The sequence below is a fragment of the Homalodisca vitripennis genome, chromosome 1 (assembly GCF_021130785.1).
Source record: "Homalodisca vitripennis isolate AUS2020 chromosome 1, UT_GWSS_2.1, whole genome shotgun sequence".
Classification (NCBI taxonomy): domain Eukaryota; kingdom Metazoa; phylum Arthropoda; class Insecta; order Hemiptera; family Cicadellidae; genus Homalodisca; species Homalodisca vitripennis.
The window spans coordinates 139,544,975-139,559,788 of NC_060207.1; the positions used below are offsets into that span (position 1 = coordinate 139,544,975).

The window sequence follows — 14,814 nt, forward strand, 5'->3', positions numbered from 1 at the left end:
CCCGTATGAATCCCTGAGTACATTCCAGGCAATAGAATCTAGGTACTTTAATCTAGGATTAAATTTACATTTATAGATGAGGACAACTTTACTATTATTACTTAGCAAATAAAATTTTTTAAGTGAGGAAAAATGTTACTCAATTCCAATCCTCAATTTGTATTACAGATGGTTTGGGTGGGCATTATTCAAATAGTAATTTAAGATTCAAATTTTATATTACCAATAATTTTTACAGATACATAAAAACAATAGTTATTTTACATTTCCATATTATGCATGTTCATTATACAGTATAGAACACGACTGCATTTCATCTGGTTGGTCATAAGTGTTTAATTAGCATTTTAATTAATTTAAAGCAAGTTTCTATAATCAACAGAAATCAATTATTCATGTCATGTGTTAGGAAAGGTTTTCAACAAAAGCAAATTAAAACATCTTACCTCAGCTAAAATCCAGTAAAGAGCTAGGAGGGAGCAGTGTAGGGTAGGGAACAGTCTCATGTAGCTCTCGTGAACGACAAACTTACATTACCATTGCGATTTCATGAGGAAAGAGGGATAGTTTTGCAAGGCATAACCTCTGTCAGGCAGTAGTTCAGTTCAACAGTCAGATTGAGTCAAATACATTGTATGGCCAGCAGGAGCTGCAGCATTGTTCTCTTACTCAGCTGATAAGACAATTTACAAGTTGATCAGGCTTGTACACCAGTGTGAATAATATTTAACTCTCCCTTCTACCAATCCTTTGCCCGAAAATAAAGATGTTACACTATGTTTGCAGTGAATACTTTTTAGATTTATATTTAACTAATTATAAAAATGGCCTAAACCCAGATGATGAAAACTTTGATCAATTCGTCAGTGACATTATAAAACATGCAAAAATATAAAAATCAAAAAATGCAGGGTTAATACTTATTTGTCCTACAATAACTTTTTAAATCTAAATTCAAATAGAACTTTAAACAAAATAAAAAATATCTTTTTATTGCATTAGCACACTAGAAGGGAAGTACAGAAATGTATATTCAGTATTCCTTAAGCTTTCAAGACAGCAGCCATTCAAAGTTTGGAAAAACAATTTGAATATATCAGTAAGGACTGTGGCTCAAAACAAAAAGATGTAGAATTTTCAATAATGTATGTATTCTTATGTATTTTTTTAACAGACCAGTTTCATGGTTAAGATTTCAAGATGGTGACCGTTTACAGTCATATAATATATTTTATAAAGAAGTATACAATTGAACCACTTAAGTGAATATGTTTACAAACATAATTTTTGGATTAATTATAATTAAAGTAAATCCATGTCCATTCATTGTGACTAGACTAAGCCCATGTTTTTACAAAGAAATTTATATGCTTATAACAATTTTTTCTTGTAAAGTTTAAAGTTTATGGAATTCCTAAATGTTTGAAAGTGTTACTTTGATATTAAAATGCCAACATTGAGAGTTATTGTACCATCAAGTGTTGTGGAAATTAAAGTCCTAAACACTAATAACCCATCTTAAGTTTAAAATTTAAGAGATGATGGCCACATGTAAAATCTACCTTCCTTCTGACTGAGCTGAAAGGAACATATTTAGTGTATAATACAAATTTGATTATATTTTATTACTCTATAAATTAAGTTTATATCATTCAAACAGTTTTTGAGGATTAGAGATTACTAAGATATTATTAGCACATTTTCTAAACACTATTTTGGTACAGAAAATAAAAAAGTACTCAAATTAATGACAATTAGTAGCCCCATGACAAACTTTTAACAAAAATAATCAAAATTTAAACACACCATTTGACAAGGATATGTTTGAACATGGGGATACCCTACAATGTTTTCCCTTTAGTGCTATATTTTCACACCTTTTTTTGTTTGTTCTTACTAACAGTAATCTAAATACATTTTATTTTTGTTATAGGTAAAAGAAATAACACGGACAACATGTAGGTAAAAACTTTATTCAATTCCAGGCATTGTTATTGGCTCTTAAGAACTTCCCATTGTTGTCTAAGCTACCATCAGTTATCAGGAAGATTTTAAAGATCTGTCCAAATATTCTCATTTTCAACACCAAGGAACTTGGAGCAGATTTCTTCCAAGGTCCAATCTCAAACCTGAAAAAATCATAAATCAACATCCAAATGCTAACCAGACTAATATGAGGGTGAATAATATATCAGTTGTTTAAAATATATTTATTGGTAGAGTGAATACAATTTGAACACATAATAATATTATTTTATATATAATTTCTGTGGATCAGAATATTTTTCAGGCCATTAGAAATATGTAGCTGGTCATATCTATAGCTAATTATACACAAATATTTTCCCCTAAGTGGTGACCTCCCAATTATTCTTTGAGTTGCCCAAACTTGTAAGTCTTAAGTAACAGATCAGGTATGTAAATACTGTACATGTTCGAGTATTTCCCAATGAATTTGGTCAAATTTTTCTTGGATCAATGCTGCTGTGTGACCAGACATTCTCATGGAACTGTCATCAAGCAGTTGACATTAGTATGCTGCATTAATTGTACATTGTTCATGGAGAAAATCAACAATCAATTTACTGAATCAGTAATTGTAGCAAAAACTTTCCCTGCAGAAAGAAGGTCTTGGCATTGTGCAGTGTATGCATGGTTCTCATTTTTCACTGACTCAGCCATTATAAAATTGTTTTTGCCAGTCATAAACTTGGATCCTTGAAAAGATTTTTTCAGTGCAGTTAGTAAAGCATTTGCAGGTTTTTCTCCTTTTCACATAAAAACTGTATTAACTTCCTGTATGTTATTTTCCAGGCTAAACAGGCATTTTTTATTTATCATTGATTAGACAATACATATACAGTTAGTTTCTTTTATCACATAAGCAAAAAAGAAGTAAATTAAAATAATGATCTTCCAACTAATAATGTAGTGGCCAAGTACTACAATTGACAACTACTTTAATAGCTGTTTAAAGAAACTTTTTTTTTATATTTTTGTAATTGAATCACATAAATAGCTTAAATCATTGAATAAATAAATACAGAGTTTAATCGCATTATTATTTCTTGAACTCCTCATTATTTCAGAAAAAATTTTTAGTTAAACTTAAACATATGAAAAATATTAATACAAAATTTTACTATAAAATATAAAATATTATTACAAAATAGAACCAACAAAGCTTGCCAAAAAAATTTTAAAAAAAGAAAACAAATTTCAATGTGTGTGTTATATTAATTTGAGACACCAATAAATAAATAATCATAATTTTACCACTTGCTTCAATGTGTAGGCACCAGACACAGACAATAGGGAGGATAATCAAAAACATATTTTTTAACATCTTCATTGTGCATGTTGCGTTTTCTAATTAAACATGATATATACTCTGTAAAATATTTCTCATTCATTGTATTTTCACCAAAAACATGTTTTGCATATGTATTCTAAAAGAGAAAAATAGTTTGCAATGTGTTTGCAATTATTAAATAAATACTATGTACAACTAGGAATAAGATACCTTAATATTCTAAAATTACAAATTAGATACTTACTTACAAGAGGTTTTGTAAGTGAATTTGATATTTACTCTTCAAATCAGGTGATGAAATATTTATGAAGAGTGTTTCACTAGACTAAGTCAATAGGTAATTTGTCATGATATACAGGTAGTAAGGAGTGGTGAACAAATTATTAAGTAATTAAGTATTAATGAAAAATAATTATGTATGAATATGAATTAAAGGATATTGCTAAAGCAAACTCTTCTGAGGCCACACAAGGGTGAAACACTCCTTAAACTCGAGAGTTAGTTGGTAAACAAACATGCCCTATAGGGAGAGTCTACTGATTAATATCAATTAGAATCATGACATAGAGTACTGGCCAGGTATGTGCTACCTAACTTATCATGGTTCACAACCAGATAGTCATCGGAAAAACATAAGTTTGCCTTTGTGTAGTGTCAGAGTGGCAAAGTCTTGGCCAGGAAAAGGGAGGGTGATATAAGTGTCGTTGTTAAAAACAGGGAAGATTTAAGAAAGTTAAGCCCTTAGAGGTTCTAGATTTGAATAATCATTCATGTTATATATGGATGAAGACCTGGGCTTACGCAATTCTAGAAATCCTCCAAATTATAGGTTAGTACAGATCTTTATTTATAGGTTAAGCTTAGTATTTGTTGCATTCATATATAAGTTATATTTGAGATTTATTATATATTGATATTCATTGTTTTATTTGTTTTCGTTGAATATTTCGGAACTGTTAAGTTTAGCATTGTTTTTTTTTGTTGCTTGTTTATGTAGCCTAGTTTTTGTTGAATATTTCCAAATTTTACATTTATTTTTGTGTATTATTATTTATTTATACCGTTGCCTTGCTTCATAGTTTATTTCTGTTCTATATTATAACAAACCTAGGCCTACTTTTATGTTATTTATATATGCTTTTAAGAAATAGGCTAGGCTATATTATTATTAGTAGGTTATGTTTTATATACAGGGTGTACATAAAGTCCTGCACGGGTATAATATTTTCTGAACGATAACAGATAAATAAACAAGATTTGGTACATCAATACTACACCTAAAAATATACTTTTTGAAGGAACTATCAGTTTTCTGTTATATCATGGGGACGTCCCACAAGGAGTCAGAAGGAAATCTTAAATAGGAGCATACGTCAATATGGACATCATTTTAAAGGGCTTATCTAGCAGAGTTTAATGCCGCAAACCGCACTCAAAAAGATTGATCCAGTACAAAATGGCGGCTGTTCAAAGATTTTACTTGGTTACATTTTATTAGTAGCCATAACCCCAGTAAAGCAAAACTGCAAACCAAACAAATACTGCAGCTAACTACTACATTATGCTTGTCGGTTGTACAGAAGTGAATTATGACATTAGTTATCTCAAGGGTTACAAATTTGGTCCTAATATATTGATAACAGGGAAAACCTGATAACAGTATCAATTAGAAGTCTATTATCTTTGGGTCGTAGTTAGGACTTTCCTATTAGCCAGTCTATTCATAGTAGGCTATTCTAGTTTTCTTGTTTTAGTAGTGCTGTCCATCCATTTTATCAGTGCGCTTTAGTACAAAAGAGTTTGTCGTATTGCTTGTAGTTCTTCAACTACACTATGTCGCTTGACGAACGTGAACATATAACACTTCTTATGATGGTTGGTTGGGGAAATAACAGACGATCACACGAGGAAGCATGCCATTTATTTAATGACTACTTTCACGAGAGGCAGCCAATTTCTAGAACAACTGTAGGGAGAACTGTTCAACACTTTATGAAAACAGGAAGTGTTTCCGATCGTCATAGGTCGCTGAGATTTCTAATTGTTACTGTTATCAGGGTTTCCCCGTTATCAATATATTAGGACCAAATTTGTAACCCTTGAGATAACTAATGTCATAATTCACTTCTGTACAACTGACAAGCATAATGTAGTAGTTAGCTGCAGTATTTGTTTGGTTGCAGTTTTGCTTTACTGGGGTTATGGCTACTAATAAAATGTAACCAAGTAAAATCTTTGAACAGCCGCCATTTTGTACTGGATCAATCTTTTTGAGTGCGGTTTGCGGCATTAAACTCTGCTAGATAAGGCCTTTAAAATGATGTCCATATTGACCTATGCTCCTATTTAAGATTTCCTTCTGACTCCTTGCGGGACGTCCCCATGATATTACAGAAAACTGATAGTTCCTTCAAAAAGTATATTTTTAGGTGTAGTATTGATGTACCAAATCTTGTTTATTTATCTGTTATCGTTCAGAAAATATTATACCCGTGCAGGACTTTATGTACACCCTGTATATATATATATATATATATATATATATATATATATATATATATATATATATATAAAATTTTAATAAACATTGAATCACAAAAAGTACTTGCTCCGCCTAGACTCATGTTTGGTTATTTAAATACATATGTGAAAGAAACGGCCAAATACAAAATAATTTAATCGTAAAAAGTGAGGGCTCTGTGGTGTAATGGTAGCACATTCACCCGGCAAGTGAGAGATCGTGGTTCGAGTCCCGGCGGAGCAAGTACTTTTTGTGATTCAATGTTTATTGAAATTAAATTAGGCTATAAATTAGGGAAATTATATCAGAAATGTGGGTCAAAGTAAGTTAGTGCATGTATATGAAATGAAATGAAACATTTATTCTCTCTTCACAATCAATTAATTGTAACAAAACAACAACAATATTATACTTCTATACCTAGTGTTTGATCAAAAACGTGTTAATTAATTAGGATGTGTTTTTCTATTACTGAAAACAAATGTTATAATAGGAATTAATAAACAAAACGTAAATATAAGCTGATGCAGAACTGCTGAGAGAATAAGTACACACGCAAGAGAAGATAAATTCTTCTGTTTTTGCGTGGGAGTCACCAGTATTTTATATTTTCAATTTGGAATTTTACTGTTGTCTCCTGTTAACCTGGGCAAGCACGCACGCACACAAACACACGCACACACACATGCACACACACACACACACACACACACACACACACACACACACACACACACACAATACATATCCACATATCCAATATGAAAACATATGCTATCACATGTAATATCATTACCGTATCTATTCGATCGTATCTCTCTTGATGCAACTACTTTTGAGGCAAAAATAATTTACGCAAAAGTAAATTTGTTTGTAACTTTATTTTTTTAAATACATTTTTTACTTATTCTTTAGGGGGACATATTATCTTACCTGTTTGGTTATTATATTATTGTTTAAGAAAAATGTAGTTAGTAACTAGTTTAATACAGCAAACAATAAATTGTTCCAATTGATTTGTATCATGATTCAAGAGCCGATCCATGACACAGATTTTTAAGGTTTTCATTGTGGGTGAATTTTTAATATAAACAGGTAAACTATTGTAAAACTTGGGTCCGAGGTATATAAAAGATTTCAGTAGCAAAGAGCTATTTACTCTCAGTGGCCTGATCATGCCGATCTGCCTGGTAATATAACCTCCATGTGTTGTTTGCAGATCAACAGTGACTCCTAGATTACCACTAATTTGGAAAAATAACCATAGCACTTTAAAAACATATAGATGCCGCAGTGGAAGTATTTTTAGCTTAAAAAACAATGGAAAAGCATGTTCACGTCTATTTTTCCAAAAAATAATTTTAATGAATGATTTTTGAATACTTGTAATTTTTTTTAATGTGATTTAAATGTACTGCCCCAGCATGACAGACCATAGTTTAATTTAGAATGAACAAATGCATAATACATTTTTATTAATACATCGTCATGACAAAGTTGTCTAATAAAATAAATTTTTCTAAGAAATACAAGTAAAAATGTTCTAATTGTTTTTATATGTACTTTCCAAAGAAGGTTTTCATCAATGTGGAGTCCCAAGTACTTCACAGTGTTGCCCTGAGTGAGGGTGACACAATCACATTGATTCTGTTGACAACTCAAATTATGGTACTTCAAAGGTTCATCATAATTGAAAGTTTGAGTTAATGAAAAATTTATATATAGTGATTTCTGAGCATTTAATGCAAGTGCATTGTTACTAAACCATCATCGAAGATAGTATAGATCTTGTTGTATATAATTCCGCAGAAGTCGTTCAGTTGGGGCACTATAAGATAAAGCTGTATCATCAGCGAACCCAGTTAGTTTACCATAAAAGGGGCCTCTATAAAGATCATTAATAAAAATTAAAAATAATATGGGACCCAAAACAGATCCTTGCGGCACACCGCACGTAATTGTGCTAGTCGAGCTTTCATAGTCACCAATACAGACTGTTTCCGCTCACGGAGGTATGATCTGAACCACTCATGAGCTACACCATGCACTCCCGCCCTATCCAGCTTTTTTAGTAACAGCTCATGGTTGACTGTGTCAAAGGCCTTGCTGATATCCAAAAACAAACCTGATGCTTTGGAACTTTTTGGATTATTCAAATTTAATTGAATTTGTGATATAAAATTTTGTAGAGCCATTTCCGTGTTCATTCCCTCTCTATAAAGTTATAATGGTCTAAAAATGGCAAGTCTTTATTTAACGATTTTTTCTAATAATTTTGAGAAAACTGAAAGTAATGATATTGGCCTATAGTTTTCGACGGACGTACTTTGTCCTTTCTTAAACACAGGCACAATTTTGGCAATTTTTAGTCTTTCAGGAAACACCCCCTCACTCAAACTCTTATTAAAAATATGTGCTAGAACTGGAACTATATGTGATGAGATATTTTTTACTATAAAACTAGAGATAGAATCAGCACCAGGTGCCTTATTTCCAGATATTGAGTTTATCAATTTTACTAATTCATTTTCTGCTACAGGAAGCCAAAAAATGGAATGAGGAGGCGAGTAAGTCCTGTACAACCTCTGATGATCAAGTCTTTGGTGCTCATTTGGTTGCTCAAGTGAGGTAGCTAGATCAGTAGGTCCACTAATAAAAAATCTGTTAAATTCATCCACAATTAGTTGCTGATTACTTGTCAATTCATTGCCTATCTCTAGTGTTAATGTTTTGTCAACAGATTTCATCGCTGGGACTAGACCACTCAATTTGTTAATTATATTCCACTGCTGACGTGGGTTATTTGAACATTTATCAAACAACCCCTCGTAATATCGCTTTTTAGCGTCTTTAATCCACTTTTCCTTCTAAAAATGTCAAATTTAATTTTTAATCATTCATTGGTTGGCTTGCGTTTTAATAATTTAAGCAGTCTATCTCGATTAGCCATAGCTTTAAGAAGACCATTTGTCATCCATGGTTTCAATTTTTTAGATTTATTTACGTTGAATTTATTTTTTATCTCAATTTTAGAGAGGGCGATCGCCTCATTTATAATATCAATAAACTTATTAAACGAGCTGTTTTCCATCACTGCTCATAAATACACTATCCCAAGATTCAAGCTCTAACAGATTGTTTAGCAGTTTTAAGTCAGTGGAATATCTACGCTTACTAAGCAAATTATTTTTTTCAGTATTGTCTACACATACAGACAGGCAGATAGTGTGATGATCCGTAATTAATGAGTCTATGACAGCTGGAATAGCCACAGTAGGCCGCTGAGTTCTAAACAGGACGTGATCTATACAGCTAGTGGTAGTGTTAGTAACCCTAGTATCGACGTCAGTTAACTGCTCAAACCCAAAACTACTCGTAATCTCTGTATAGTTATCAATATGATTGTTATCAAGTTTAGTATTAATGTTCATATCTCCCATACAAAAAACATTACTTCCGCCTATTGCATCCAAACATATTTTTAAATGTTTTAAAAAATCAGATATTGACATTTCATGCCACCTATACATTGCTAATATAAAAAATGTATAATATTATTACTAAGGGTAAAACTCACCAACAACGAATCAGCTCCTCGCAAACTAACTTCTCGTTAGTTTGGATATAGTTTTTAAGTTTCTATTGAAGCATCATAAATAGCTCAAATTTAAACAACTTTAATGATTATAGGAAAATTACAGATAGATATGATGGTTTTAGTGAGTGGTATACATCAATTGATAACACTTCTGGAAAGGAGAAACTCACAGTCATGTATGTAAATATAAGGTCTTTAAGGAAGTATTGGGGTAATCTTCAAGCTGAGATGAAATTTAACTTGGGTATAAAAATGTTTGATGTTTTAATATTATCTGAATTTTTTTAATGAATCCGAAGTGCATTTATTCAATTTAGATTACCTGGATTATAAATTTATTTACAAATTAAGGCATAATAAAGAGGGTAGAGGGTTGGTGGATTTTTACAATTCAACAAATTACAATACATACCACTAAATTTTCATAAAAACTCTTGTGAATCCTTAACACTTGAATTAGGATTTAAAAAACACAATCCGCAGATAAATTTTATATCCACAATGTTTACAGACCACCAACTTCCAGTACAGGTACACGCATCAATACAACAATGAACGAACTTGAAGCAGTATAAACCAAATTACAATTATACAGCAATTTAATATTTATAGGTGAAACCAACATGAACATAAATCATAATATGTATGGCACACTGCTATATGAGACTGTTTTCTCAACATTAGAACTACAGAGAGGTATGAGCAAGAATGGATGCTATGAGCAAGACAAGGAATAATATGGTAATAAAGTATAATATGGTGAATGGTTTTGCTGACTACTTTTTAAATGGAGTTGTAAGCCTAATACATACAAAGACCAAATAGCAATACAAGCCAAAGAGGTCACGATGTAAATAGATATTTCTTTATATTCCTTGCCAGTTATAGAGCCATAACGGATATAGGCTAGTAGATGCTATAAAAATAGACTAGTACCCAGGTAGCAATAAAATTAGAGCTAAAGATGTAGTATATGTTTCTAAAAAGATTGCACACATGATAGCTAGAATAATAAAAACCTCATTACAAAATGGAGTATTCCCTGATAGCTTAAACATTTTTGTAATAAGGCCTGTATATAAGAGCAAAGATAACAAAATTTAGTAATTACAGACCAATAGATATATTACTAACCATCAAAAAAATATTTGAAAGGTATGTCTTGTATTATATGAATAAATATTTGGAAGAAAACAATATATTAAAACCTAACCAATAATTTACTGTGAAAGTTTAAAATAAATATAGTGAACTAAAAACCATAACGTTAGGAGTGCCTTAAAGGTACTTTACTTGGACCAATAATGTTTTTGATTTATTTAAATAGTGTATTCGAGCAGATAACAGATTGTACAATTTTAGCCTATGCTGATGATATAGTAATTATAAGTGGACATAGACAAATAGACAGTGGAACTGAGAAACTAAATTTCAAAACATTAACTATATGGGCACATTATAAAAAACTTACTATGAACGGACAGAACAGCCATGATGCATTTTTGCCCACAGAACATGTCAGCCAATGAAAAAATTATTGTTAAGTTACACAGCTGTGGATTGTCTACACAAATTTAGTATTAATATTAATTGTGACTGTAATAATATAAGGTTAATAGAAAAATTCATATTCTTGGGACTGAATCTAGACAGGAAAGTGATAATTAAGGAACACATCTATGATCTTCACAAAAGATTGAATCCTTCTATTGCTACTATATGTATGTTGAGCGATAAAGTTAACAATAATAAGGAAAAGATGGTCGTGTATCAACAGCTAGTTAATTTAACATTGGATATGGTACTAGTATTTGGGATGCAGTAGCTACATTGCAATTGAACATTATAAAGAATCTGCAAAATAGAGAATATTCTTCCAAAATTCAATTAGAAAATTTAGAACAAGCCTATCACTAGGTCAAAATTACCTTTTGGTTTAAATAAGAAAGGATCTATTAAAAATAATCTAACAAATGTAAAACAAAATGTATTGTCTTTTTTCTTGTTATGAATGTACAACTAAAAACAACAAAATTGTTAATATTTTATTTTAATTGTAAGCTGTTATAACGGCATTGTTATATTTGTTATAATCTTAATTTTAATACAAAGCCACTTCCCAAAATTTTTTATAATATACCAAGTAGTTAAAAAATTATACTATAAATATAATTTTAAATTTAGATTATAACATTCCAAATGATATTAAAAATGTATTATACATTTACTTTTATCCTTTGTTTGTGTACATAATATGTATAGCACACATAATTTATAGAAATATTATGATTGTAATAAAAAAATTATCAAAAAATAAAAAGGATAAAGATTTTTAGCACACGACACTACAAAATATTCTACACCTAGAATGGCCACAACATTTGGTGACAGGTTGCCTGAGTTTTATATTTCATGTTAGTTTAACTTACTTCCAGATTAAATTGAAAACGTAAGAAACTTCAGGGTTTTTAGAGAGGCAGTGCAGAGATGGCTTACCACAATACACATTGAGCTGACTACTTCCCTTACATCTAAATTAACTTAACACACACTCAATCACATACATATACACAAGCAAATAAAGTGAATGATTGGGTGCAAAGCTTATTTATTTCAGTGGTTAACCAGATATTGTTAAAAGCTAGGCTGTATATAATGTTACATATTTATTATTGTTGTTGTTGTTTAATAGTTCATTGTTATTTCTTGATATTGTTGTTATTTTTGTTCATAGATTTAGTGCTTATATTTAACAATTTATAAAATGCAGTTTGCTGTTCGGCAATATTTTATTTATTGCTATCCAGTTATACAATTTACTATCTATTTATACTCTGATTAATGTATGTATTATCCCAATAATGTAATATAAAATACCAATATTTAAAAATCTGAATTTATAGAAGCACTTCACCCACACAAAAAGCTTATTAAATTCTTTGTAAAAATATAAAGTAAATTAAAGAAAGCAAACAATATAAAACACAATATTGCAACATGAAAATGTAATGTAATTATGTATTTTCCTTTTTTTAAGTTACAGTATGGACCTCACCGATAAGTCATGCTGATTTGGTGGGACCATTATTCTGTAAAGTCACGTATTAAAAATAAATAAACCCCTCAAATTAGAATTATGGACTAAGTTTTTTTTGTTTCAAACATGTCAATGAAGACTTGGCAAGAACTTTATAGTTTCTTAATTGAGGATCCTGAGAATTTGGCCTATAAATATATTGTTAGAAACTATAAAAACACCTTGCATCAAAATGCCTTCTGCTCAAAAGCACACATGTTGTGTCTAAACTCTAATAGTGCAACACATCCATAGATTACAATAAGACCAATAGATAGGACATCGGGTGCTCGCAGGTGAAGCCACTGCGGAGCGGCTAATACTCAACAATATGGCGGCGCGGGCGTGAGTCACCCTACTGAGGAGCGTCGCCTTGCACCCCCGCTCTTCACTTCGCCCTTGTCGAGCTTACTGTAGTGACCTGCAATACACTCTGCTTACTAACGCGTGTTGCTAAACATCTTGTTGTTTACTCTTGTTTATATTGTTTATGTTGTGGATGATGTTGTCTTCACAAACACACAATGCCTATGTCATGTGTTGCTTTTGGATGCTTCAACAAAAAGGAAAAATTAAACTTTCAATCAGGAGATTGTTCCTTCTTAGGATCAATTTCTCAGAATTCGGACTGTTTGATAAAGCGTCAATAAACGAAGGTCAATAAACTAACATTTATAATATATGACTTAAAACTTCCTCCTCTTCTCAACTGTGTATTACAGATTAGTTACAATTAATTAACTGAGTTGTAAAGTTGAAACTATATTTTATTGTACATTTAAGTAATTTTCCATACTTTATTATAATTAATCTATAAATCTTACTTAATGCCTTACTAATTGTATAATAAATGTTTACAGACTTAACAAAATATTTTATTAAACCTTTATACACTTTGTTACAATATGTAAACATGAACTTTAGATATTGTATTTTGGGATATTTTGAGCTGAAGGATTATAAGGTTTAAAGTCATGTTTCACTGATCTAATAATTTATCCGCATATACAAACTTTGCTCATATTATAGTATATATTCAAAAAATAAATAGCAAATAAACTCTTAGTTATACTTGTTTAGAGTATTGACTCAGATTGAATTCCTTCCTTAATTACATAACTTATGTGATTTTATTTGAAGTAATTACTGTAAACAAGTACAAATAAAGCGCGTTCTACTCACTTTTTATAATATGCTATAATGTACGATACGAGGAAACAGATGGCCCGGCACGGAGCGTTGAGCTCCAAGCGGTCGCGGCACTCGTAAACTAATGTCTCACAAACAATAACTTTCTGGCCAAACCATACGAGCTAATTAAAAAAGAAAATATGTTCTGAAAACTTCAACTATTCAACAATATTTTCCACCGTTTTTTAAACTTGCCTGACCAAAAAAACGGCAAAAGTAGCAGCCGACTAACTTTTTTATGTCAAGTTTTAAAATGTAAACATAATTCTCAACTTTATTTAATTATTTAAATTGCAAAACTAAGTTATTTGAACATTTGAATGATACCACAGGCATCCATAGCTTATTGACTTCACTCATACAAAGTTTCAAAGTATTTTCTTTATTCTAAGTAGGGTAGATCACGAGTTGATTGAAACGGGAGAACTGAATTTTTACACAAATCGGAGCGTAGTTTTGAGTTTCTATCCCACGACAACATGGCGGACCTGGCTTCACCTGCCCCAATGTTGGCAAGATAGGCATAGCCCATCTATTTGGTCTTATTGTAATCTATGAACACATCCACTGTAATGACAGTCACAGAACACCAAACTGGCAATCATGCTATAGCCATGTCCTGAGAGCGAACTGTAGAGAGGAGATATTGTATTAATGTTGGAGATAGACAAATTTTGTAAGTATAACCATATAGCCAACTCTGACAATAACAACACATAAAATATGGGCAATGATAATATCTTGATTGGATATTTTTCTCGTCACTTTAGCACAGCATGTCACTTATATCAAATTCACTTGTAAATTAATTGTCTTAACTCACCAGTAATTTTCCTTGTTAAACATAACCAAACAGATTAAAAGTTGAAAACTTACTTTGTAATAAACGATAATTCCTTAAACATCAGCTGAACTTTCTGTTGTCTCAGCCACCATTGCTTCTCTGTTCTCATATGTCCAAAAGCCATTGAGATCTATCAGGATACTGACCAAAGTCTCTCCCTGTCCACTGAAATACACAAAGCAAATTATATAAGGTAGAATCAAATATATTCATAACTTACTCTTATGTAACGAAGTTCTGATTATAACCTATAATTCTTTTGTCCCCTCAT

At 31.1% G+C, this 14,814-nt stretch overlaps 1 protein-coding gene across 1 annotated transcript in view; it reads right to left on the reverse strand.

The window, feature by feature from the left end:
* Window positions 1-1,957: 1,957 nt before the first annotated feature.
* LOC124372016 (serine/threonine-protein phosphatase 2A regulatory subunit B'' subunit gamma-like) overlaps window positions 1,958-14,814 on the reverse strand; it is a 47,823-nt gene continuing 34,966 nt past the window's right edge. Inside the window, exons 10-11 of the mRNA XM_046830394.1 lie at window positions 14,576-14,708; window positions 1,958-2,129 (exon numbers count right to left, since the gene is read on the reverse strand). Coding sequence (XP_046686350.1) covers window positions 14,597-14,708 — 112 coding nt within the window. The 3' untranslated portion in view covers window positions 1,958-2,129; window positions 14,576-14,596. The remainder of the gene's footprint in view (window positions 2,130-14,575; window positions 14,709-14,814) is intronic.